This window comes from Neovison vison, chromosome 2 (assembly GCF_020171115.1).
Source record: "Neovison vison isolate M4711 chromosome 2, ASM_NN_V1, whole genome shotgun sequence".
Taxonomy (NCBI): Eukaryota; Metazoa; Chordata; class Mammalia; order Carnivora; family Mustelidae; genus Neogale; species Neogale vison.
Window position 1 is genome coordinate 207,377,903 of NC_058092.1, and position 27,566 is coordinate 207,405,468.

General features: G+C 39.7%; 1 protein-coding gene across 4 annotated transcripts in view; it reads left to right on the forward strand.

Moving 5' to 3' along the window:
- Positions 1–27,566, forward strand: part of PLCE1 (phospholipase C epsilon 1) — a 328,811-nt gene that overhangs the window by 26,234 nt on the left and 275,011 nt on the right. For all 4 annotated transcript variants that reach the window (XM_044240131.1, XM_044240134.1, XM_044240133.1 and 1 more), the window contains exon 2: positions 12,779–14,317. In XM_044240131.1, coding sequence (XP_044096066.1) covers positions 13,136–14,317 — 1,182 coding nt within the window. In that variant the 5' untranslated portion in view covers positions 12,779–13,135. The remainder of the gene's footprint in view (positions 1–12,778; positions 14,318–27,566) is intronic.

Consider the following 27,566-nt stretch of genomic DNA (forward strand, 5'->3'; position numbering starts at 1 on the left):
TTTTTGCTTGTTCTTTCTTTCTTTCTAGAGCAGAAGTTTAAATTTTTAAAAAATTTTGATTAAGTTCATTTTACCTTTTTTTTTTCCTTTGTGGTTAGTTCTTTTTGTGTCCCAAGAAATTTTTCTGTATCCCAAAGTCATGAAGATTTTTCCTGTTTTTTTTCTAAATATTTTGCGGTTTTAAGTTTTCATTTTAGCTTTATGATTCATACTGAATTAATTATTGTGATGGTGTGATACAGGGGTTGATGTTCATTACTTTTATTTTTGGATCCAGTATCATTCATTGACTATCCTTTTCCCACTAAATTACCTCTGTATCTTTGTTTAAAAGCCAATTGACTGTATATGTGTAGGTGTATTTCTGGATATTCTGTTCCATTGATCTAAATTTCTGTCCTTATGCCAGTAACATACTGTTCAGGTTACTGTGGCTTTGTAGTAGTGTTGAAATTAGATTGTGTAAGTCCTCCAACTTGTTCTCCCTTTAACTGTTTTGCTACTCTTGGTCCTTTCCATTTTCCATGAATTTGTGAGTTTGTTTCAATACTTGAAAGTCAAACAATATAATTTACCAAGGAGAAAAATCATGCAGTCATCTTAATAAATGCAGAGAAAGCATTGGGCAAAACTCTTCTGTGATAAAAACTTCCAGCAAACGAGGGATGCAAGGGAACATCCTCAGTTTAATAAAGGGCATTTATAAGACACAGCTAACCTCATATTAAATAGTGATGTGTTAAATACTCTCCCTCAAAGAATGAGAACAAGGCAAGGTCTTCATATTTAATTTGGTATTATAATTGGAGATCCTCACCAATGCAATAAGGCAAGAATAAAAGGTATACATTTTGGAAAGGAATAAATAAAACTTTCTTCATTTGAAAATGACATGGGGGCGCCTGGGTGGCTCAGTCATTGGACGTCTGCCTTCGGCTCGGGTCATGATCCCACGGTCCTGGGTTCTAGCCCCGCATCGGGCTCCCTGCTGGGTCAGAAGCCTGATTCTCCATCTCTCACTCCTCCTGCTTGTGTTTCCTCTCTTGCTGTGAATCTCTCTAATAAGTAAAATCTTTAAAAAAAAAAAAAGAAAAAGAAAAAGAAAATGATGTGGATATCTGTGTAGAAAATTCTAAGTCATTTACAAAATATCTGTGGAAATAATAATTGAATTTAGCAAGGGTATAGGTTATAATGTCTAGACACAATAGTTGTATATCTGCATACTATCAACAAACAACTGGAAACTGAAATATAAAATAATTCCATTTATAGTAGCAACACTAACATAGGGACAAATTTAACAAAAGATGTGCAAGACCTCTGTATAGATAAATATAAAATACCACTAAGATAAATTAAAGAAAATATATGTGGAGCTCCCAGGTTGAACACATGGAGATTTGGGGAGGGTGGTGTGCTTGGAGAGGGCATGGATGCTACTTGCTATATTCCTGTATTTTGTCTTCTGCATCTCTTCCATGTAGCTTTTCCTGAGTTATACATTTATAATAAACCAGTAATCTATGTCTCAGCCTTTCAGCCATCACTTTCAAAGTAGCAAACTCATTGTGGAACAAAGTGACAGCAAATGTCAGATTCTCCAGAGAAAAACAACTATCATATGATCTCCCTGATATGAAGAAGTGGAGATGCAATGTGGGGTGTTTGGGAGATAGGAAAAGAATAAATGAAACAAGATGGGATTGGGAGGGAGACAAACCATAAGAGACTCTTAATGTCACAAAACAAACTGAGGGTTGCCGGGGGAGAGGGGGGTAGGGACAGGGTAGTTGGGTTATGGACATTGGGGAGGGTATGTGATATGGTGAGTGCTGTGAAGTGCATAAACCTGATAATTCACAGACCTGTACCCCTGGGGCTAATAATACATTATATGTTTATAAAAAATTAAAAACTTATTTAAAAAAATGTCAGATTCTCTTCTCTGGGCTTCCCTGGTCTAACTGCCTTGGTAGCTCTTCAGCACCTTCACGAGAGGTTCCAGATAAACCAAAAACTGTTGAGGAACCACGAGCTAATCTTTTGTTTTAATAATTTATTAAGAGTTTATATTCAGACAGTACCATGCATAACTTGATTTTCCTGTGTCGGCTCCACAGAGCTGTGTGGTTGACTCTGCCACTGCCTCTACCCAGCCTACACAATTTACTCACCCACTGTCTTCTGCTTCCTGTGAGCAAACACAGCTCATCTGTGTGACATTCCATAAGCAGCAGACACATTGTAAAAACAGCCTGGCTATGCAGCAGCTCTTTCATCTGTGACATGCAGAAAATAGTCAAGAAGGGCTCCCCATCTCCCCCGGATCTATAGAGCTTTTTTTTTTTTTTTTTTTTAAGATTATTTATTTATTTATTTGACACAGAGAGATCACAAGTAGGCAGAGAGGCAGGCAGAGAGAGAGAGAGAGAGAGAGAGAGGAGGAAGCAGGCTCCCCGCTGAGCAGAGAGCCAGATGCGGGACTCGATCCCAGGACCCTGAGATCATGACCTGAGCTGAAGGCAGCGGCTTAACCCACTGAGCCACCCAGGCGCCCATCTATAGAGCTTTCTTTCTTTCTTTCTTTCTTTCTTTCTTTCTTTCTTTCTTTCTTTCAATTTGCTCTTACATGAATATTACTTATAACTAAGACAACTGCTAAGCCCAGTTATCATACAACATGGATATAACACCCAGTGCTCATCACATCATGTGCCATCCTTAATGCCCATCACCTAGTTACCCAATCCCTCACCCACCTCCCCTCTAGAAACCCTCAGTTTGTTTCCTATAGTTAATAGTCTTTTATGGTTTGCCTCCCTCTCTGTTTTTATCATATTTTATTTTTGCTTCCCTTTCACTATGTTCATCTGTTTTGTTTCTTAAATTCCACATATGAGTGAAATCATATGATATTTGTCCTTCTATGACTGACTTATTTCATTTAGCATAATACCTTGTAGTTTCATCCCTGTCATTGCAAATAGCAAGAGCTCATTCTTTTTGATGGCTGAGTAATATTCTATCATATATATACCCATGTATATACATGGATATATATATATATATGTTTTATATATATATAAAACATCTTCTTTATCCATTCATCTGTGATATATGTATATAACATCATATATATATATATAAAACATCATATATATATATATATGTATATATGTATATAACATCATATATATATATATAAAACATCTTCTTTATCCATTCATCTGTGATATATATATAACATAATATATATATATATATATAAATCTTCTTTATCCATTCATCTGTTGGTGGACATCTGGGTTCTTTCCGTATTTTGGCTATTGCAGATATTGTGGACATCGCTGCTATAGGAATTCTTTTCTTTTTTTTAAGAATACTGAAAGTATATTTTAAAATTTTAAAATTTAAAATTTAATTTAAAAATTAAATTCAGTTAATTAACATAATTTGTTTCAGGGGTACAGGTATGTTATTCATTGGTCTTATATAATACCCAGTGCTCATTGTAATACATACCCTTCCCAATGTCCTTCATCCAGTTACCACATCCCCTCATCCCCTCCCCTCCAGCAACCCTCTGTTTGTTTACTAAGATTAAGAGTCTCTTATGGTTTGTCTCCCTGATTATCTTTCATTTTTTTTCTCTCTTCCCCTATGATCCTCTGCCTTGTTTCTTAAATTCCACATATGAGTGAGACTTACTTTACTTAGCATAATACCCCATGGTTCCATCCACATCATTGCAAATGGCAATTTTTGGGGTTTTTTTTTCATGGCTGTGTAATATTCCATTGTGTATATGTACCACATCTTTATCCATTCATCTGTCGATGGACATCTGGGCTCTTCCCACAGTTTGGCTATTGTGGACATTGCTGCTATAAACATTGGGGTGCAGGTACTCCTTTGGATCACTACATTTGTATCTTTGGGGTAAACACCCAGTAGTATAGGAATTCTTTTTTAAAATTGATGATATTCTTAAGGATGAGACTAAGGTGTGGATTTACTATAGTAGATAAAATGATAGTCCCTTTTATCTCCTTTTATCTCATGCAAAGGAGTGATATGATGAAAATAATGTTTGGAGAATATTTTTCTGCACTTGATCTTAACCAAAAGGCAGGCAAGTGGTGGGAAATATTTTTCTGAAAATCATATGGGTTGGAATGAAATAGGAGGAGGTTAGAATTAGGAAACTGAAAGCGCCTAAGGAATCCAGGTCCTAATGGACAAGGATTGGGTTCAAAGAGCCATGGAAAAGAAGGAAAGAATAAAATGTCTATTGAGACTATATACCTGGAAACTATACCAGAAATGTAGGGTGCAGGGTATCCATAAACTCCTTAAGTTGAAAGATGCAAGGTCTCTGTTCTTCACAAGCTTTCAATCCATGCAGGGGTCCTATATAATCAATTGCTACAGTATAGTGTTTCATGACAGGTTGTACTGGTGAAATGTTCTTTTTGTGGGAAACAGATGAGAACAATTAATGCTGTCAAGTAGGTATCAGGGAGGGCTACAGAGGGGAGATGCCATTTAAGCTGGGTGAAGGAGTCTTAGCAGAGTTAGGAAACAGTGGGAAGGGAAGTGCACAGAGGCATTAATGCTAGGCTGATTGAATACATGGCAAAAAGACAAGTATGATAGGATATCTTCTCCTTGGGGGGTATTGGTTAGTGGTGAAGCTGGAAAAAATAGACTGGGACTAAATCATGGAGGGTCTCTTGCCACCTTCTGCTGCTCACTTTTGTCCCTTCTCATCTCTCTTATCAAAAACATGCATCTTTGTGTGCATGTGTGCACAGATACATAACTGCAGAAATTCTTGGCATGATTGTACTACAGTAAAGGAGAGGGAGTGTCAAAACACTGCAATCCTATCTACCTCCAATCTTGGATTAAATTTCTAATGTCTGTGACTCCACATTTCTAGGAGAACAGTAGGGGTGATTTGCAGGCTGATCAGAGACTGTTTACAGTGAGGATTTCCTTTCTTTGTGAGTTTGGCAATCGAGAATTAACCTGTAATGAACAAACTTTTTTTTGTGATCCTCTATTTTACTATATGCAACCTTATCAATGTATTAGTTCAAAAATATTTGCATAACTTTGGCATCTACCTATATGTTAATTCCTGGTGTTTAATATACACAGAGTATAAAGATTAAGGTGTCTGGGTTTTCTGGGTCACCAGTCTAGCCTCCCAGACTTTGAAACTTTTCTGATAAAGGGAGTGCAAGTCATGAAGGGTTAAGTCTGTGGGGTCTTGGAAAATGACCCAGATTAGTGTACTAGTGCCTTTGGGGAATGTTTTAAAAGCTTTGTTTCTTTGTAAGTTATGGAGTTTCCATCATAATATTCAGAGAAAAGAGGTCAGGAGGGAGTGGAGCAGCAGACATTCAGTGGAGAAGAGTGAATGACTGACTCATCATGTAGGGTTTGGGTGTGGGTGTGCCTGTAGTAGGGAGAAAAAGGAGGAAGAGCTGTGCAGGCAAAATATTTTCTTTAATCTCTTTGCAGAGTGGGCTTTGTGGAAGAGAATGCACAAGTAAATAACTGTCGTATGATTGTTTATCTGTCATATACATGATACTACAAGTGAGTCTATAAAATCCTTTAAGTTTGAAGATGAAATAGAAATATTACATCCCATTACCAGCTTTAACAGTTACCCTAGTATTTCTCTTCATGATGGTGAAATTACTGAACAGCTTTCACTTTCTTTAATTGGATTAAATGGTCTCCTAAGAACTTCAAATGAATTCAAGTTATGCATTGTATTTTCCTACTTCTTTATCTTTCTTTACTCTATTCCTTTTACCCAAGGTCTCTTTTTTGGTTATGGATAAGAGTAATTGCTACCTCTCAGTAAAGTTCTAAGTTAAATTCCCCACCCTCAGAGCTTTACTGATTTCCTGGTCTACAACTACCTTGCTTCTGAACTTGAAATGTAACAGGTGCTTAGTAAGTAATTGATAGTTGGGTCGCCTGGGTGGCTCAGTGGGTTAAAGCCTCTGCCTTCGTCTCAGGTCGTGATCCCAGGGTCCTGGGATCGAGCCCCACATCAGGCTCTCTGCTCCTCAGGGAGCCTGCTTCCTCCTCTCTCTCTCTCTGCCTACCTCTCTGCCTACTTGTGATCTCTGTCTGTCAAATAAATAAATAAATAAAATCTTTACAAAAAATAAGTAAATAAATAAATAAATGATAGTTATCTTATAGTTTTTGTTGTTCTTGTTGTTAAATCCCACCTCCTTCTGACATTTACAATCATAAAAAATGTGCTTGTATTTAATATTTTTCTCATTTAATTGTTCTTTATGACATAAAAGATTTCATCTAGCCCAGAAACATAAAAGTGGAGACATACTGTAAATTAGTGAATATAATTTTCCGTCCAATGCAGGAATTCTCTCTCTACAGCTTCTTTGTTATATTATATCTCTACTTTTCAATAAGCCATTCAAATACTCTGAGCATCATAAAATGGGGGTGATAACGGTATTCACCTTTATTAGTTAGGAAAAGGTTTGGATGTGAATGACAGAAAACCTAAAATAGTGATGGCTTAAACAACATAAAATTTTCTTTTTCTTTCCCCCAAATCCAGGAAACAAGCACCCAGGATTCTATCTTATTTCTTTACTATGAAAGGTGTCCATTCTTATATTTAACTCATGGTCTAATATGGCTGCTTGAGCTCCAGTCATCACGCCTTCCCTCCAGTCAGCAGAAAGGAGAAAGAGGGAGGAGAAAGGCACATGCTTTCTGTTCAAAGACACTTTCCAGAAATAGCAAACCACTTCTGCTTATTTCTAATTAGTAATAACTTAGTGACATAAGTACATCTAGCTAATAGTAAGGCCGATAGAGGGATGGCCATATGCTTGGCTAAAATTCAGAGGTTCTATTACTGAGAAAAATGAGAACAGATTTTTGGGAACAATTAGTAGTTTCTGCTACTGATAATGCTATTATAAAAATTAAATGAGGTATTATGTGTTTAGAACATGTCTGATGTATGATACATGCTCAATAAGTAGTTATGAGCCATTATTTTTATAATTAACCATTATAGACAGTATTCATTCACTCTAATATTTGTTCAACACCTATCAAACATCTGCTATGCTAAACACTGTGCCTCTCTATATTTAAATCCCTCTATCAACAATGAGAAGACTGCCATCCAAGATAGCTTCTCCTTTGTTAAACAGATCTACAAGTTAGAGAATACTTTATCACAGTAAGCCAAAGCATACCTCCCCAGTAATTCATTTGTTTTGGCCCTGATCCTACCTTTTGAAACAATATGTAACCAGACTATTTCCTCATCTCAGTTCTTCAAATATATGAAGATGGCTATTAAGCCTTCCACTTAGTTTTTTGGCTGTAACCAGGCATTTTATTGACTCATTTGTCTAGCACACATTTTGGCAAACTTTTTATATAAAGTGCTAGATGGTGAATATTTCTGGCTTTGCGGGCTATATGGTTTCTGTCACAGTTTCTCAACTCTATCATTGTAATGCAAAAACAACAATATACATTACATAAATGAATGGTCATGGCTGTGTTCCAGTAAAACAGCAGGTCAGATTTGGACTTCTAGCTTGCCAGCCCCTGATTTAGCCCATGGAAATTTGTCTATAAGATTATTTGTAACTTACATTTCTCTATCTTGAAGATAAAAACTTACTCTGTGTCACTCCTGATTCTTCTTAAACCTTTCATTTCTTTTTCTTGTCTTACTACTTTGGCTAGGATTTCTAGCACCCCTGGCATTATTTCTATAGCCATACTTCATGGCCAGTCATTTCTCTAAACCTATTACTCATCCCAATTCATCTCTAGTTTGGAAATGCTACCTTGACAAGTTCCTTCTTATTCTGCCATATTCTTAACCACATATCCTTTGATCTCTCTCAGACTGGTCCTTCTCTAGGCTTCCCTACAAACCACATTAAGAAAAGAAGAATCTTTTTCTCCATCTCTTTCTTCTTCAGAACTTTTAGACTGTGATCTTATTCAGTGCTTCAGGTTTTCTTCAGCCAGCTGTCTAATGCTACCTATAACTTTAACCTAACCCATCTTCCCTCATAGATGACCTAGGGCTAACCAAGAGGAGGTAGGTAGAAAATTAACATTTATAATTGACATATAAATTATGTATTTCATTCTAATGTTACAGAAATAAGAAGTATAATTTGGAATTGATCATATAACCAGCTCATGGTCATGCAGCTGGGATTCAGGAAGTCAGTCCCAGTTATAGAATTGAAATTTAAATTTGGGTGAACCTGGTGAGTGGAGTGGGGGCATCTTGCCAAAGTAAATTCAACACATGTCACCAACAGAGCTGCTGAACTTTACAAGGCATAGAATAACAAATATTTGCCCCAGACTTTTGGTTTCCAAAGCATTTTAAAAATAAAAAAGCACTTTTATTTAAAAAAAAAAAATTTTATTTATTTGAGAGAGATAGTGAGAGAGAACAAGATCAGGGGAGAGAGGGAGAAGCAGGCTCCCCAACATGGGACTCAATCCCAGGGTCCTGGGATCATTATCCAAGAGCTGAAGGTATACGCTCAAATGACTGAGCGTCTCCAGGTGTCCTCCAAAGCATTTTCTCCACAGTCTGATGGAATAGGAAGTTTTATTTCTGTCTTATATGTGAGGAAATCAAACCAAACCCAACATGGTTAAAATATTTGCATGAAGTATTAGGGGCCTATGTCTTACTGTTTTTCTCCATGAGAATCCACATTTGCTCTTTTCTGAAAAGGACACCCTGCCTCTTTATCTTGCTAATTCCTTCTTATCTTTCAAAAATTCAGCTTGATCACCATCTTTTCCAGGAAACCCTCCCTGCCTTGTCCCCACTATCTGATTTACATGTTCTTTCTCTGTGTTAACCCACATTATAAGCCTATTTATACTTTACCTTACCTGATGATTTATTAGCTTATAAAGAAATCAGGGGCAGATTCCTGTCTCACTTAGCATTGTATTCAATAAGAATTTTTTGAATAAAAGAATGACCTGAGATGGAGTCTTTAGTCCTTGGTCGTGATTACAGCTGGAGGCAAAATGAAGATCTCAGCCTTCCAGAGACAAACTCAAATAAAAGAGGATCCTCCCAGAAATCATGGATCCCATCAGCTAACAGACATCGGGAATTCAAACCCATGAGGTTTCAAACTAGGTAGTAAGAAAGCAGCATACTATGGTGAAGAGCATAGATTCTGGAGTCAGGTTTCTTGGGTTTGAATTCTGACTCCACCATTTTCCAGCAGTGTGATCTTTGGCAAGTGACTTAGCTTCTCTGTGCTTTGATTTCTAATCTGTCAAATATGGATAACAATAGAACTGATCTATATTAGTTCTCTCTTGCTGTGTAACAAATTACCTCAAAACAGTGTCTCAAAACAATAAACATTTATCTCACATTTTCTGTGGTTCAGAATTTTGGGAGCTGAGTGGTTTTGGTTCAGGTTTGTTCATGAGGTTCGAATCAATATGTAGACATGTAGATCATGACTGCAATCACATGAAGGCTTGACATGTTGGAGGATCCCTTTCCAAGATGGCTCACACCAGTGGCTGTTGGCAGGAGGCCTCAGTTCTTGTCACATGGAACTTTGCTTATGACATGGCAACTGATTTCTCCCAGAGCAAAGAAGGGGAAGAGCAAGGAAGAAACCCCAATGATTTTATGACCTTTTATGATCTATTCTCAGAAGTCATAAACTGTAACTTCCAACATATTCTGTATGTTGGAAGGATGTCACTAAGTACGGCCCACATGCAAGGGGAAGGCAGTTAGGCTCCAGCTTTTGAAAGGAGGAATATCAAAGAATTTGAGGACATACTTTAAAACTATCATGCTATCTTGTAGGGTTGAGTGAGAATTACATGAGATAATAATTTCTAAGTGCTTAGAACAGAAATTAAACAGCACTTGCCTTGAATTACCTTTCTCCCATAGGTGAGAAAGGACACATTAACAGTCAATCTGAAGGCTTTGGCTTTAAAAGTTACTCTAAAAAACAGACCAAAGATAATGAAATCAAGTTAGTGCCATAAGCCATTAAAATTATCTATATATTTCTGGGGCGCCTGGCTGGCTCAGTGGGTTAAAGCCTCTGCCTTCAGCTCAAGTCATGATCCCAAGGTCCTGGGATTGAGCCCTGCATCTGGCTCTCTGCTCAGCGGGGAACCTGCTTCCTCCCCTCTCTCTGCCTGCCTCTCTGCCTACTTGTGATCTCTGTGTGTCAAGTAAATAAATAAAATCTTTAAAAAAATTATCTATATAGTTCTTGACATGAAAAGCTATTCATGAATTGAATTTGTAAAAAAAAAAAAAAAAGCAGGTGTAAATCAAGAAGTACAGCATGAATTTGATGAGGTGCTTGTGTAATTATATACATGTATCTCTGTGTGTTGGTGCATAGGGAGCCCCCTGGAAGGAGTTTCCTCAAAGTATTAATAGTGATTATCTCTGGATAGTGGGATTTATGTTAAGTTGAAATTTTTTCTTTGTGCTTTTCTGCATTGTTTGAATTGTTTTACACTGAGCATATCTTTCCAGAAAAATAATAGAGGCATTTTTCCAAAGAAAATAAGAAAGAAACCAAGTTAGAAGGAGAATGTGAAATGTTTGTGGGCTGATTAACTCCCTGGGAAGTATCTGATTGATAGTGTGTCCTCTAATTTTTCAAGGTAATTATGAAGACTGCATGTGCTGGGAGCAGGTGAGAGTTTGTGATTGCACTTGAGGGTGCATAAGGGAAGAGGAGTTGCTACTTCTTTGGGACAAGAGGAAAAGGAAAAAGCAAGGGGAAGAGGGACACCTATGTGGCAAAGGGCAAAGATAGGTCAAACCTGCTGTTGACAGCAGAACATGAATGCTCGTCAGTTGTCTTGGAAAGGACAGCTATACGTACAAAGGAATGGTATACTTGTGATGGGCACCTATGGTCTCACAGTGCCTTGTATATCCTTGGTAATTACACTTGCCATACTGGGTTGAAATTTGTTCAGTTCTTCCTCTCAATATACTGGCAAGCAGGCCCTGGATATCTAGCCCATTACATAGTTCCCAACATAGAACAGGGTTCAGTAATTTGGAGAATAAAGATAAGCTGAATTATTTTTTAATAATGCTTTTTATAAATTGAAAATTTTTATATTCACTAATATTCACCTGAATAATTTTGTATTCAAATAAAACAGAGGGAGGGATGCCTGGATGTCTCAGTTGACTAAGCATCTGCTTCAGCTCGGATCATGATCTCAGGGTTCTGGGATCAAGCCCCACATCGAGCTCTTTGCTCAGCAGAGAGCCTGCTTCTCCTTCTGCCTGCTGCTTCCCCCTGCTTTCCTCTCTCTCTCACACAAATAAGTAAATAAAATCTTTAAAAAAATTAAAAATAAAACAGAGGGAGTACACACACAGAGTTCCATTTACCACATCTGTTCTTTGTTAATCTTTTCCCCTTTTTTGCCTTTAGATTATTCGAAATTTTTTTATGATTCTAATATTTTGACTTATTACCTATATCTTTTCTTAAAGTGGTTGCATTGGGACTTAGGGTATATGTCTTTAACTTATGACAGCCTGTGTTTAAGTAATATCATAACCAATTCATGTAGAAAAAAATCTTGTAACAGTATACTTCCATTCTCTTCTCTTGACCTTGTGTTTTTATTGTCATATATTTTTCTTCTGCATTTGTTAGAAACCCCATAGTACATTGCTATTACTTTTGCTTCAAAAGATCAACTATCTTAAGTGATTTACAATAAGAAAATTTGTATTTACCCACATATTTAACATTTTAAATACTCTCTTCTTTTGCATCGATCGAGATTTCTATCTGGTATCATTTTCCTTCTGCCTAAAGGACTTCCTTTACCATTTCTTATATGCAAGTTTGCTGGTGATGAGTTCTTTCAGCTCTTGCGTGTCTAGAAAGTTTTTATTTTATTTTTGTTTTCAAAAGGTATTTTTGTTAGAATTCTAACTTGGCAGTATTTTTTCTTTCTTTGTTTTTTCTTTTAAAGTACTAAAAGAAAGTACTTTAGAACTTTAAAGATTTACTGCACTCTCATCTGGCTTGTATTGTTTCTTATTTTATTTTATTTGTTCATCAGGTAAGCATACTCTTTAATCCCTATTTCCCCATCCCCCACCCACCCCCTCATGGCTTGCATTGTTCCTCATGAGAAGCCTGCTAACATTCTTATCTTTGTTCTTCTCCACTTAATTTGTATTCTTTCTCCAATTTTTGTGGCCTTACTGAACTCTCAACTTTGTTTTTTCTTTAAATCAGCACTCTGTTGGGCCCAACCTGAGTCCCACTTTCCTCTCTTATAGCTAAAAGCTCTCAAGCTACAAACTAGGGCATTTATAGGGCTCACCTCATTTGTTTGTTTTTCCTTATTTCAGGAATCACTATTCTGTATTACCTGTTGTTTGATATCTAAAAACCATTATTTCATTTTTTTTTCTGATTTTTTTTCAGTTGTTTAAGGTGGGGGGATTTTTCTGGTCTCTGCTATTACTCCACTTTAAAGGCTGGAAACAGAATTTCTGAAATATTAAATCAGAAAAATAAATACCTAAAACATTGAAAGTAGCTGTCAATTGCAAAACTCCTTCTTCAAAATTGGTTCATATTTTGCATTAGCTTAGAATTATTATGAAGTTCATTTCAAAAATGTTATTTAGTGCCACAGTGTTTGACATCATGTCTTTTTCTTTCAGGAAACATTCAAATTGGAATTTTAAATCATTAGTAAGTCAGTGATGGATCAGAATTTGCAGAATGCAATCCCGAGTAAAAATCTCCAAAAGATTTACTTCAAATAATAGAGGAAAAAAAGTTGAACTGCCACCTTAAAACCCTGGTCTAGAAAAACACACTGCAGACATCAGAAAGTAATAACTGGGGAAATTTCTTTGGCTCTTAATGAATCTGAATCAAAAAAATTGTCACACTGTTTCTCAGAGGACTTCTGTATCTGAGAAATAATATTTTAATAATAAGTTCTTTTATAAAAATCTTGACATGATCACCAGAGAGGAGAAACAGTAATAGCTAAAACCTGTGTATGTGTGAAGATGACATCAGAAGAAATGGCAGCTTCTGTTCTCACACCTGTAACTCAGAGAAAAGTGACGTCCGCTCCATCGGCTATAGATGAAAGTAGTGAAAAGATCTCAGACATCAGTGTTCTGAAGGCACATAGCATCAGGCAGAGTGGGCAGACTTCTACCACTGCACAGATGAACAAGCTTAAAGAAGAACCTTCTGGAAGCAACTTGCCCAAGATTCTCTCAATAGCAAGGGAGAATATAGTGAGCGATGAGAACAGCAATGAAGAGTGCTGGACAGAAAGCACACCAGTTTCTGTGGAAAACCTTAACATTAACCAAAATGACATACTGACAAAGAGCCAGTGTTATGACACGTGTGATTCTGTCATGGAGGAAGACCCGTATTTGGAAACTGGAAACCCATCCTCACTGGAAAGAAAGGTGTTCCCTGGAATTCAACTGGAAATTGATGGACCTCCCATGGACATTAGTCCCTTTGGAAGTCAGTCGGCCATCGTAGAGACTGGCCAGGCACACCCTGATGGCAACACAGCAGCATTTCACTTTCACTATGAAGTTGACAGAAGAGTGTCAGATACTTTTTGTACCCTGTCAGGCAACTTGATTTTAGATGATTGTGGAAACTGTGTACCACTGCCTGATGTTGGTGGGGAGCAAAAGAAAAATTATGTGACATATACTTGTGAATTTATGGAATTGGCTGAAAACTGTGATAATAAGAATGGGCAGCTGCAGTGTGATCATTGTGACACCTTGGATGACAAATACTTATGCTTTGAAGGTTCTTGCCAAAGGTCCAGTGTGCTATGTTCAAGTGACAGCCTTTGCAGGGAGGACTTGACTAACAGCCCCCCTGCCAAGACTTTTCTGAGCCATTTTGAGGACTTCCCTGATAACTGTGAAGATGTAGAAGAAGATTTTTTTAAGAGCAAAAAGGAGAGGTCCACTTTGTTAGTGAGGAGATTTTGTAAAAATGACAGGGAAGTAAAGAAATCTGTGTATACCGGGACAAGGGCAATCATGAGGACTCTGCCTTCTGGTCACATTGGGCTGGAAGCTTACAGTTACATCGATCAGAAGAGAAGTGGTCTTTTATTGCCCTGTGGGAGAGTTCTGGAACAGCTGTCAGTGGTGGCGATTAGGCAGGATGGAAGCCAGTGCCTATCAGAAGCCCAGTGGTATCGGGTAAGGAGTTAAAATTTCTTTTTGACCACTTCTTTAAACTTGATCTTTGAAAAATCCAATTTTCCATTGTTTTAATTCATGGAAAGTGTTAAGTTCTGTCAAACTGTGATTCTTTAGGGAAGTGTTTTGTAGTTACTAGAAACTAGTAGACCTTACAGATACTCCAATCGGTAGCTGTTAAGATTGAGTTGACTTTGCAACGATTTAAGTATATATGTAAAATACACATATATATGTCATCAGGAGTGCAGAAATTAGGGAGACTCCCAGTTTCCTGTATGTAGGATTATAACACAGACTCCTGATAGTAGGAAAGCAGCTCCACTGACTGATTACCTAGTCATGTCCTTTGGAGGTAGATGCTTGTCTTCCTTCTGACATGTTTTTAGGTTGCAGGACCTAAAATAACTTAAAAACCTGGTTTCCTCCATTTTCCAACCAATGTTCCCAGTATCTTCCCTTTTTGCCTTTTTTGTGCCATGGACCCCTTTGGCATGGCACAGGGTCTGTGGACTCAGAATAATGCTTTTAAATGCATCAAATGAAATACAAAGTGTTAAAAAGGACACAGATGATGTGGCCATATGTATACATACCAGGAAATGGTTTGAAATTGTGATATACAGCAGGGTAGGTGCTTCTTTTTTTTTTTTAAAGATTTTGTATTTATTTATTTGACAGAGAGAAAAGTAGATGGAAAGGCAGGCAGAGAGAGAGGGAAGCAGGCTCCCCACTGAGCAGAGAGCCCGATGCGGGACTCAATCCCAGGACCCTGAGATCATGACCTGAGCCGAAGGCAGTGGCTTAACCCATTGAGCCACCCAGGCGCCCTAGGTGCTTCTTTATTAACACATTAAACAGTGACATTCAGTGAGGCGATGATGACTGTAATTTCTAAGTGGTAAGGGATGTCAGTACGGAATGGTTTCCCTGTGACTTTCCCAGTTTAGCCCTGCAAATCCCACATCCAGGGAAACCTCTCAGTCCCGGGCTGACCAGGGCAGTTGGTCACCCTAAATATAAATATTCTTTTAGGGTTTTGACCACAACCGTAATATATGGACATATCTGTGATTTCTGTCGGTGACAAGATCACAGGTGCTGCTCCCAGTGCTGAGTCTTGTTTCCTATATTCATAATTGCAGGATGTGCCAAATGTCTAATTTTCACATTCTAGTGTTTCCCAATTCCTTAAGACCTGGCCTTGTGAATAAATGCCCAATCTAGAAGAACATGCCTTTTATTGAGACATAACTGGTGTATTTTTACTATCATCATCATCCGTCACAGGAGCTGATACTTACTGAGCATTTTACACATGCCAGACGTTGGGTCACATAATTTACATACTTGATTTCATGCAATCCTCTCAGCTACCCTCCAGTATTGGTATGATCATTAACTTCATTGTATTGCTAAGGAAACAGAGTCTCAGGGAAGTCATGTGCCTCGGCCAAGGTCACTTAACTGCTAACTGGTAGAGGTAGGATTGAACAGAACACTTCTGTTCATTTCGGAGTCCGTTGATTGAGTTGCCACACTCACTGATGCTTCTGGACTGGGCTGTGTTCAGTGTGGCAGTTCTAACCCTGGCTCTGTGTTAGAACCACAGTGTCCAGGTCCTACTCCAGACCCTCTGAATCAGAACCACTAGGGTCAGGCTCAGCATGAATGTTTTTTCAGAGTTCCCCTGGTGACTCTATGGTTCTGTGGAGTTGAAAACCACGGCCTAGGAGCTTTAACTGAGCTCTTTGCCCTGGGGTCAGGACGTTTAGGGAATATTTGCTCCATCCTAAAGACCCTGACCCTACTTGGGCTTTCAGGAGTGGCAGGGCCGAGCCAAAAGCCTGCCTGAAAAGGGATGACCCGCAGGCCCTTCTTTCTATGCATTCAACCTACCATTCACCCAGCAAGTCCCCAGATTTGTTTTTGCCACTTTACCTGATTCCTCAAAGAACCCGAGGCACAAGAAAGGTGATATCAGCGACACATAGGCTCCCTAGCTCTTCTGACTGAATTTTGCCCATGTAGGGAGAAAGGAGCTTATCACAGTAATGTGTCTTTCCAATTAAAAATGCAGGGATTTAAAAAATCCATGCACACCTGAAATTGAATGTTAAGAATGCAACAGAAATTTAAATGCTGCAAAGGGAATGGAAGCAGATTGGTTGAGAACTGTTATCATAGGCCACCGCCTCCCACCCCCACACCCACTTACCCAGGCATGAGGGTCATGCTTCTGCTGTATATAATTGCAGAATAATTTCTGGCGTGACCATACTCACTCCTCCAGTTTCTGGAGCCACTTCTTCTCCTGGGAATGTCCACAGGTCCCTAGCTCTGGTCTGCCAATCTGCCCCTTTCTGTCGGTCAGAGCCCTGAGATGGGTAATTTCCAGTTGAAAAGGACCAAAGAGACTATGGACTCTGAAAAACAATCTGAGGGGTTTGAAGTGGTGGGGGGGGTGGGAGGTTGGGGTACCAGGTGGTGGGTATTATAGAGGGCACGGCTTGCATGGAGCACTGGGTGTGGTGAAAAAATAATGAATACTGTTTTTCTGAAAATAAATAAATTGGAAAAAAAAAAAAAGAAACAAGCAAACAAAAAAAAAGAAAAGGACCAAAGAGATGATGCAAATCATCTCTTCCCTTTTTAGTCTCTGGAGGCTGGGAGAGGTTGCCACACCTCGGTCAGTGTAAACTCCAAGAAGTCCTCTCTCCTGTCTGACTTGGTTTCCAGGAGGCTGTGGACATATTTATGAACCCTTAAAATGAAGCTGGGGGAAAGGGCTGACTGTCTTGTCCTTTCTGAAGGGAGAGTTCTGAAAGGGAGAATCCTTTTTGAATAGTCAAACTATATCACAGCAGGAATGAGTCAGTATTTTCTCAAGTATAGTATTCTTTCACTATCTCAGTTTTTAGTTTAGAGTCTGGTAGAAATCCTTCTCAGAGTTGCACAGATGAATTATAGCCACTTCCCCAACTCCTATAAGTGGCTTCCTTCACCTGAATAATGTGGACCTTGATGGAATGCTCCCATTCCTGATCATCTCACACATATCCATCCTGGTTCCCCAATCAGATTATAAGTTGATTAAGGTCAAGAAGCGGCCATACCTTTTATCTACTCTCCATGATGCAAGCCTAATGCCAAGTATATAGAAAGCAGGACAGTGTCATCTTAGGAACGTGGTCTCTAGAGTGAGTCAACCACTGCGAGTCCACCATTTGCTGCTGGTGTGATCTCCAGCAAGTTCTTTACCTCTTTGTTTCTAATCACCTTATATGTAAACTGGAGATAATCATATTTTTTAGGGGGTTAAATGAAATGACACTGTGAAGTCGACAGCACAGTATCTGGCATGGAGTGGGAGCCACTGTTCCCAATCTGGCCATTTATTATATGCTTTGTCATGAACATGTCCCCACCTCCTTCTGCTCTTTGGAGCCTCTCCCATAGGGGCAGTTCATGGTGCTGTGCATTTGAATGTCTGTCTCCCTGTCTAAGATGTGGTAGCTTGTACAGTCCTTCCTGCACATTTCAAGAATGTGTTGTGTGTCCAGTTAGTTCCTCTGCCTCCCATGGAAATTTTTTTCTTGTATGCCTTCGTCAGAATGACCCAATTAATTTATGTTTGCACAGCTGTGCAGAGAAGAATGGGAGACATTAATGAGGATTAATGCTTGCTGACTGGCTAACCATATTGGTATCCTCCTCCCTCTGCTTGTGAGAAATGAAAACCCTACCCCTTATCCAGTTTCAGCCACACTCCTCCTGCTCTCCTGCTCTCCGTTTATTGGCTTCACAAGATGGCATATTTTGGCAAGCGGCTGACATCTCTAGGTTGAAAGTTGGTTAAGGGTGTTTTTCCTTTTAAAAAATTCTCTCCCTGCCTGAATTTTGGGGGAGTTCAGGGTACTTAGAGTTATTCTGAATAGCAAAGACATGAAGTTTCTGCCTGCTGCAATCATTCATGTAACCTGAGTTCCGTGCGCCTTGAGGGTTGGAGCGTGGAGGAGGGGAGGGTGGCCGGGACAGACAGGCCACCAGCTCCCATAGCATCACTTCACTGATCTCCCTGCCGTGGTCCACAAGACAATTTACTGTATAACAATAGGTACAGCAAAATGGAAAACAATGAAGTTTTATTTTTTTAAAAAAAATCACACTAGAGAAACTGTAAATTAGGAAGGAAAGCCAAACCATCTCCTGTGTTGCTAGTTCTTATTCTTCTTTCTTCCTTCTAAAACGTATCTTCTTCATTTTTTTCTACTCTTTAGCACAGAGAATTAAACTTTGGAGGCAGTGAAAAATTTTTGAATGTTTAACATACATACCTTTGTCAGTATGTATGTTGTTGAGTCCGTATTTTCTCTGCTGTGTGTCAAGGCACCAACCAATAATAAATTCGTCTTCCTGGTTGTAACTTTTTAGGGATGATCATATATCCATTGGGCCCTGCTGCCTAGTGTTGTAGCAGATGGCTGCTGAAGTAGCAAGATGTTTTATTTTCTCCTCCAGAAATTTGGTCTCCCTACAGGTTGGGTACAGTGTGGACCTTGAAATAATTAAAATTTCACAGGGTGTGCAAGCTAAGTTAAATGTCTGGGCTTCATGGCATGCCAAGCCTCCTCTTCCATTACTAAGGGTTATGTCAAGTTCATGACATGGGTATGGGACGATGCTGACCCCTTCCTGCTGAGCACAGTGAAAGGGAATCCAGCTCCCGGATGGACGGCCCTTGCACAGTTTAGTCACGTCTGGTGCATCGGTGGAAAATGTGACAGGCTGTCAGAGGCTGACTCTGTGATGATTGGACAACTTTCCCTTATTAGCTGCATCGGGGCAGTTTAGGATACATTTACCTCCACGTCTTTGTAGTAACACCAGGTCTTTGACTAGGATTAGGCCAAAAAATGGAATGAAAAGGGAAAATGCTGACCCTGGACACTAATTTCAGGTGAATATATTCATGGCCACTGTTAATTCACACGGTAGCCTTAAGACAGTATCGGCACTAGTATTCCCTCCCGCCCCACTTCCCCAGATGTCCTGCATAATGGGAATTAGCAGCTGGAAAGGCCTCATCCCTGGTAATGGGCCATGGTTAAAATGTGGCCTGAAAAGAATTGGAACCTGTAGGAAAGGATAAGATGATCAGATGGAGCCCTGATCTAATAATGCACACCCTCTATTTTTACACAGGAGGGATTCAGTCTGCCCATAGAGTGACCTCCCGTAGTCATGAATGCTAGTAGTGTCCCTCTCCTCTTGGTCCCCTCCCTGGCTGCTGATTTCAGTATAGCAGTCCCCCTAGGCCTCATAGACCTCCTGGAGTAGTGTGGAGGTTTCCTCCCCAGTGACCACAGGACTCAGCATCAAGGACTGAAGCATCACTAGGAGTGAGGGGTGACTATCCCCTGACCCTTCCATGACTAGACTAACTCATGGCTTAGGCAGGGCCACCCTGAAAAGCTGTTCTCAGACAGTGGTACTGGGTCATTTCTGGTCTTGATGAGCCCTGTGACACCAGTATAGTGTTCCGTCTATTGGTTCTTTTTTCTAGCAGCTAGCCTGGATGTGTTCAGAGCCTCAGATTACATATAGGTCCTGCAGAGCTCAGGCATCCAAATCCCTAACCCTAACCAACATTCAGTCCTTGAGCCCCTGCCCCATCCCTGTCATTTAGGCCATCACCCCTCAAGCCCTTAGTCTTCAGCAATGCAGAGACACTATCATCTTTCAAAGGTAAGGAGAACCCATAATTGGAATCCTGATAGCAGAGCTCTTTGGGGACAAGGAGAACTTCTTTGATTTCTTCTGTTTTTAATAGAGTTATTGAGATATAATTTTATATACCATAAAGTTCACCTGTGTAAAATGCAAAATTCAGTGTTTTTAAATATATTCACAGATATGTGCAACCATCAACACAATTTTAGAACATTTTCATCACCTCAGAAGGAAACCCCACACCCTCTAGCAATCACCCTGCATTCCCTTCATCCTGCTTCCCTTCCACCACCCAGCAGCATCCACTAATCTCCTTTCTGTGTCTATACATTTCCCTATTCTGGACCATCAGATGAATGGACTCATACAGTATGCACTCTTTTTTGACTGGCTTCTTTCATTTAGCTTACTACATTTTTAAATTTTAATGCCAGTGTAGTTAACACAACATAGTATTTTTAAGATTCAAGGTACTTCCACTCTGTAGCATGTATAGGAACTTTGTTTTTTACCTGTGAGTAATACTCCGTTGGGTGAACATACAGCATTTTATGTATCCATTCATTGGTTGTTGGACATCAAATTCTTTGCACTTTGTGACTGTTATAAATAATGCTGCTATGAACATCCATTTGCAAGTGTTTGTGTGGATATATGTCTTCATTTCTCTTGAGTACATATCCAGGAGTAGAATTACTGAATTATGTAACAGAGTTTAACCTTTTGAAGAACTGCCAGACTGTTCCTCAGCAGCCGCACCTTTTTACATTCCTACTAGCAGAATTCAAGGGTTCCAGTGTTTCTACATCCTGACCAACATTTCTTAGTGTCCCGTTTCTGCTTATAGCCATCCTAGTTGATATGAAGTGATATCTCATTGTACTTCTGATTTGCATTTTCCTGATATCGAATGATGTTGGGCAATTTCCGTGAGCTTATTGGCCATTTGTACATCTTTGGAGAAATGCCTATTCAAATCCTTTGCCTATTTTAAAATTTCTTTTATTATCAAGTTGTTTACATTTTGGATTTAAGTCCATTATCACATAATTGATTTGCAGTCTGTGTGTGTGTGTGTGTGTGTGTGTGTGTAGGTATGGATATGGATATAATGAAAGCAAGTCAAGAATGTAGTAAAGAAGGCTTATAATTTTAATGCACAGTGAAATTTGTTAAATATTTTCTTTGGATATTGATCTCATTCTCAGTCTTTTTTAAATTTACCCACCCCCCCCATCAACAGCGGTCTAGTCAAATTTTTTATCTTCTTCTCCCCCAAGTTCTTTCCAGACTCCAGTCAGTGTAGTCTCTCCCTCCTCTTCTAAAAGCTTGTATTATGTAGGCCATTTTTCTTATTACCTAAATTCTGTTCCCCAGAGTGGTGGCTGGGAACCAGATTGTCATCTGCAAACTTGTGCATTACACTGAAGGCATCCAAGGCAGGGCTGGTTGAGGAGGGCACCACTTTATAGTAGTGTACTTCATTATGCACAAGTGGTGGACCAGGCCTAGGCTGAGGCAGACAAGGTGCCTGGGTGGCAACTTTTAAGGAGGCACTCAAACTCAGGGTCTCAGAAGTGCCAGCTCTCTACTTATCAGGGAGTACCTCCTTAAGTTTTGAGCTCTAGGCAACTCACTTGTCTCATCTTAGTCCCAGTCCTGGGTAGAGGGTCTATAAGAGTCTGTGGTTTAGAAATGCCTGTCATCTTTTCAGCTCAGGAATGGCTTGGACTAATCCCTTCATAGACCTTCACGCAGATACTGTTAAAATACAAGCTAAGAATGTTTAAAGCAATAAAAAAAAATAAGAGAAGAATAATATTTCCTGACATCTAAAAATTATATGGAATTGAAATTTCAGTGTTCACAAATGAAGGTTATCAGAACATAGCTGCATTCATTGCTTTTAGTACTCATGTATTTTCTGTAGCTGCTTACTCCTTGTAACAGCAGAGTCGAGGAGCTATAATTGAGACTCTATGGCTTGGAATGACTAAAATATTTATTATCTGGTCCTTTAAAGTAAAAGTCCCCCTGGTTTAGAACATCTCTCTCTACCTGGCTAGTTTCTACCCATCCTTTAGTCCTGAGCTTAGATTTCACATCCTCTTGGTGGTCCTCCCTGTGGGCCTCTCCCCCACCACGGACCCCAATCCAGAGTTTCACTGACAGTCAGTGTTAATGCATATTTCTTGAGTAACTCCTTGAATTATAAATAAAGACAGTTTCCACGCACTGCTGATGTCTCCTTCTGTCCTTCCCCAGACCCAGTTCAGGCTTAATAGCTGGCCTCCCCCTGAGCATCAGAGCTTGGAAACACTTTGAGCAATACTTAGGATAGAATCAGAATTTTCCATTGATATTCAGAAGGGTCTTTTTCAGTCCTGTGAACCTAGAGACCCATGCTTGTCACCTCCACAGACTTGGCCTGAAAGACAGAGAGGAAACATTTTTCCGTCTCCTTGCCCCTGACCCTCCATTTCAATGGCTGCAAAAACCCCTTGGGAAAGTTGCCAGATGTTTTGTGTTTACAAGGCAGGCATCTGAGACTGCCATTGTCTGCGATGGGCCAGAAAGTAAAGAAGCCCCCTCCTCTCAAGATCCTGGAGCTCTGTCCCTGTCTTTCAGCACCCCCCAGTCTTTACAGGCAGAGATTTCCATCATGGACCAGAGGGAATCTAGCTTCTGTTTCTCAGTGGTGGTCAGGGTTGGGGTTGGTGATGTGAGGAATAGGGATAGCATGCTGTGTTGAGGAGATCATTCTTGAGTTTGGAGGTATTTGATCAGTGTCTTCAATCCATCTAACCTCCAGTACTCTCATTAATAAACATGGGTCAGCCCTCTCTCTCATACACACACACCCAAAATAAGACCTAAGTATCAATTCCACCACGCCCATTAACTGGTTGTATGACCTTAAGCAAGTCACTGTAGGACCTGAGATTTTAGTTCCTCTGGGTATAAAACAAAGTTAGGTTGGCTCAGTTCGTTAAGCATTTGAGTCTTGATTTCGGCTCAGATCTTGTGTTGTGGGATCCAGCCCCCCATCAGTGTCTGCATTCAATGTGGAATCTGCTGGAGATTCTTTCTCTCCCTTTCCCTTGGTCCCTCCCCCTGCTCATGCTCTCTAAATAAATAAATACTTAAAAAAAAAAGTGAGGGCAGACATGTATTCACTGTCTGTCAGACACTGTTGTATAATTTGTATATATTAGTACATTATAAGTTATACATTTCTTCTTAACCCTGAAAGCCCAACAGTCTGTGATTTTCTGATTTAAGTCTTGACCCTGGGTTTATGGTTGAGTAAATATTCTACCTCTCCCAGCAGTGCCTCCTGGAGATTTGATCTGGAGGGAACACTCTCATTCTCCAGCCCTTGCAGCAGTGGATGGGCCCAGGATAGGTGCCTCTTCATCAGTGGCTGAGTCCTGCAATGTCTGTAGCAGGAAAACAGCAAGCACTTGGTGGGCTCTTACTGTGTGCCAGGCACTGCGCTTTCCAGACATGATCAAGGTCACACAGTGTGAGGACTCCAACCTGGCTTGGGCTGCCTCCAAAGCCCAGACTCATAACCACTCCTCAGAGGTTCCTCTGGAAGATTCTGATGTAACTCATCCCTATAACTTGGCGGAGATTCTGTTCCCTTATTAAAGTGAGCAAATGTTGAGCTGGATGAGCCCTTGAGCTGTTTCTGTCTTCAAATGTGATCTGGGTGTGACCTTTGGATGAAATGGGAGAGATGAGGAACAATACCAAATCTTAATGTGAGGGGTGTGTTGGCCATTGAAATGGCTAAGACTTATTTTTATGACTCAGCCTGCTAGGGGGAGGAAACCAAGCCTGAAGGTTTGAATTTTTTACTGAATTGCTGTAATTTTGAAGTACATTTTGAAAGTTTTATAAGTAAGTAAGCAAGAACAAAGTCCAAAGCAAACTGCACACATCTGACTCAGAATCTATAGTTTATTCATGATCATGCTGAAATGACCCAAACTGGTGGGAGCATAATTTAGTATTTTTCCATTTTAATTTAAAGTTTTCTGTGATCTTCAAGGGTTCTGACCAACTGACCTGAGTATGAAAACATTACTCAGAAACATTTCTTTCCATAGTCACACCATTAAAGTGAAGTTTTCACATCCTTCACAGGGCTGTGAGTCTGGAGGAAAAAAAAAATGGGGCTGGTTGTGTAGTCAGATGCTAGGCAAACATTATAAAATGTCCCTGCAATTATAACTTTTCTCCTCTTACTCCAAGCTCTGAGGTTTCAGCATGAGGTACCTGGAGGGAAAGGGGATTCTGAAACTATTCTAGCGGCAGCAAAACAAAGCTGGAGTCAGCTATTTCCTTTCAGAAATGCTGCAAGCATCCAGGGGAACCTGCTTACTGAAACCTGACCCTTTGGTTTCCCCTTTGTGATGCTGGCCTAGTTTTCATAACTTCATTTTCAGCTTGAGATTAGGTGACTTTTATCACCGACACCTACTTCATCTTATTCCTGTGTTTTAATAAAATAAGGAATCAATTTGTCTGTATACCCTGTTGAGTAGCCTAGCTCAGAAAATTTAGCACCAAATTATAAATGGTGACACTTTAATAGTGAGTGTGGATGTGTCTTGAGAGCCAGCATGTGGGAGTTTGGCAGTTGGAAAACCCCATGGCTTCACTTTTTCCAGATTGTGTACCCTTCCATCAAATAATTTCTTAGCCTTGAAAAACTCTTCTATAACAAGGGAAATGTTCATTTGAGCTCTAAATTGGTGAATCCAAAACTTGTTTAGTAGCAAATTCATTATTTTTCTCTTTAATGGGGCCAAAGAAAATGATCTCGGGCCCTGGATGAACCAGCAAGTTCTCCTTTTGATGGCCACATACCAAATAAGGACGCCGTAATGTGGGTATGACTCTGCCATGACTAATATTTTGTGAGGATAATGCCATTATTGTGGCGACCATATTTTCCAAATAAAAAGTTGGGAACTTTTTACTGAGAGAAGAGAGGCGCAGAATATTTGAAATTGAGACTGACTCAGGAAATCCAAAATGATTGGTCTTGGAGTTGCTGTTGATCACAATATAAAGGAAAAAGAACATGAGTGAATTAGAGCACATCTATTTTGTTGCTAGAAAAATCAGGAGCTTCCAAGTGAATGACTTGGTGTAGTGGTAGCAAATGTGTTGTAAAGACAACACATTAGAAGCCCAGAATGGAATCCAGCAAGTGTTTTTCTCACAGTTTTTTGTTTTTCTGTATTTTTTCCAAGTATTTGGTAGCTCCTGTGCCTTGGAAGTATAAAGGTAGTGAAATAGATTTCTTTGAGATACTTGGATATGCTCAGCTAAATAAGGGCTGTCCCCTTCCAAGAAATCACCTTGAAAAGCAGACTCCATTTTCTGCTTGTGCCACCATTATGCAAAATGTCTTAATCCTTTGAGCTTGGATTGACATTTTAGAAACAGTCCATTCAAGCATCCTAGCTAATGCTGGTTCAGGTCAATGTTGATGTTTGACTGTGAAGGATAGGGTTGGTTTTATTAGGGGTCTTATAAACAGATTATAGGGGTCTTATAAAAAGGGGGTGTCTGGAAATGTTTTGAGCAAAGGTAAAATTTTAAGTTCTGTGTACAAACTAGAACACAAACTTAGTCATTGCTTCATGATCTCACTCACTGTCAAGGGGTGGTTCAGAGGTACCTATAAAGCCATATGACCCTTTGGTTTGGACTCAGCCTCATGGGCATGAAGCTCATGCAAGAGGTGAGAATGAAATTTAGCTCCATCTCCCCCGCCCTTTTCAGACAGGTGCCCTTGTACAGAGCACAACATGCCCAACCATACAAGGTAATCCTGGGGAGTACCATGTGGAAGACCATCAGAAAAGCTACTGAAGACCAAAGCTACAATTGGATTTTTTCTTAGATTCATATATAATGAATCTCTTGGATTCGTATATAATGTGCTCCACACAGTGAAATCCATTAAGTTCCACGGATTTGAAATATAAACAAATAGTGTGAATGCTTTTATAGATAAGTATAAAATTAGTGTTTGGTAACTTCATGAACTATGGAATTCTTGAGCCTGAAGGCATATCTTTTAAAACCTTATTCACTCCCTCATTTATGGATAAAGTAGCCAAGTCCCTACAGAGTGGAAAGTACTTGACCAGATTCATGCAGCTAATGATGAAGACACAGAACTAGAATTGGATCTTTATCTCTCAAATAGAATAAAAATATATGATACAGCCTTTCACATAGTAGCTGCTCTTATTAATGCCACCTGATTCTGAACCCCCGTGCCTTTGTGGTTCCTGGGAGACGTGGATTCCTGATATGGCACCTGCCCTGGCAGAGCACATGGTGAATGTTGGTGGAGGCCGATGTGCCTGTGCTATCTTTCCTTTGTTTCATGGTTTTCCCAGATTGTAAATGACCGTGGTTGGTGCATGGCTTTTTCTGTGTTCTCTAGTCCATTCCAGTTTTCACAGCTTATCCTATCTTCAGTGCTTTAAGGAGCTGGCTCATCTTGTTGCAATAACATTGTCAGTTCTTTAAGTACTCCGAGGTGCCCTTTAAATTTGGATGAAGCCAAGTTTTGTTGAGTTCATTTCTCCCCTTAGTCTAGTTTCTTTCCATCTTTCACTTGGCAGGTAGCTCTCTCTGGTTAACGACCAGTTCTTCAAAGCATACGGAGCAGCCGTATGAGCCCAGTCTCTCAGGAGAATATTTTCCCGTGTTCTTTTTCTCTTATTTATGGGAAGTAAAGCCAGTGAGAGACACTGAGCCCAGCAGGAGGGGTCAGACTGGGCCCAAGGAATTGAGCCAGCAATCCCAGGCTCATAAAACATTAGCAGTAGAGGGGCCTTGGAGACTGGCAAGTCCAACTCTTCATTTCACAGAGAGGGAAACTGAGGCTCAAAGGAAGGCAGTGGCCGTGCCTAGGTCTACTCAGGCATTAGTTCCACAGCCAGGCCTAGAATCCGGATTGCTCTCAAGTCAACTCTCCTGCCTGGTGCCAGATGCCAAACACTATTTCTGACCCACAGGCGAGGAGCTCAGTTGATTGTCTTATAATGGTTAAGTTATTCAAGCTGTAAGGCTCCATAGTAGTTAAGTGAGTTCTGGAGCCATATTGCCTATGATCAGATCTGACTCTTTATTTACTCACACTGTGACCTCATGAAAGTTACTTAACCTCTCTGTGTCTCTATTTCCTTACCTCTGAAGTGGGGACAATAATTTAACCTACTTCCTAGAATTGTTAGAAAGATTAATAGGTTGTTATATGTTAAATGTTAACATATAATGTTCTAAATGTACTAATGTTCTAAATGTTAACAAAAATGTTCTTAGTTTTAAAGCATTTAGAGCAGTACTTGACACTGCTCTTGTTTTCTTTTTGATTCATAAACCTCAGTTTTTAACCAAAATTCTGTATTATTTCCTTATATATAACAAAGTTTTCTCTAGGAACTCTGATGGAATAACTCTGAATTAGGGATATAGTCTC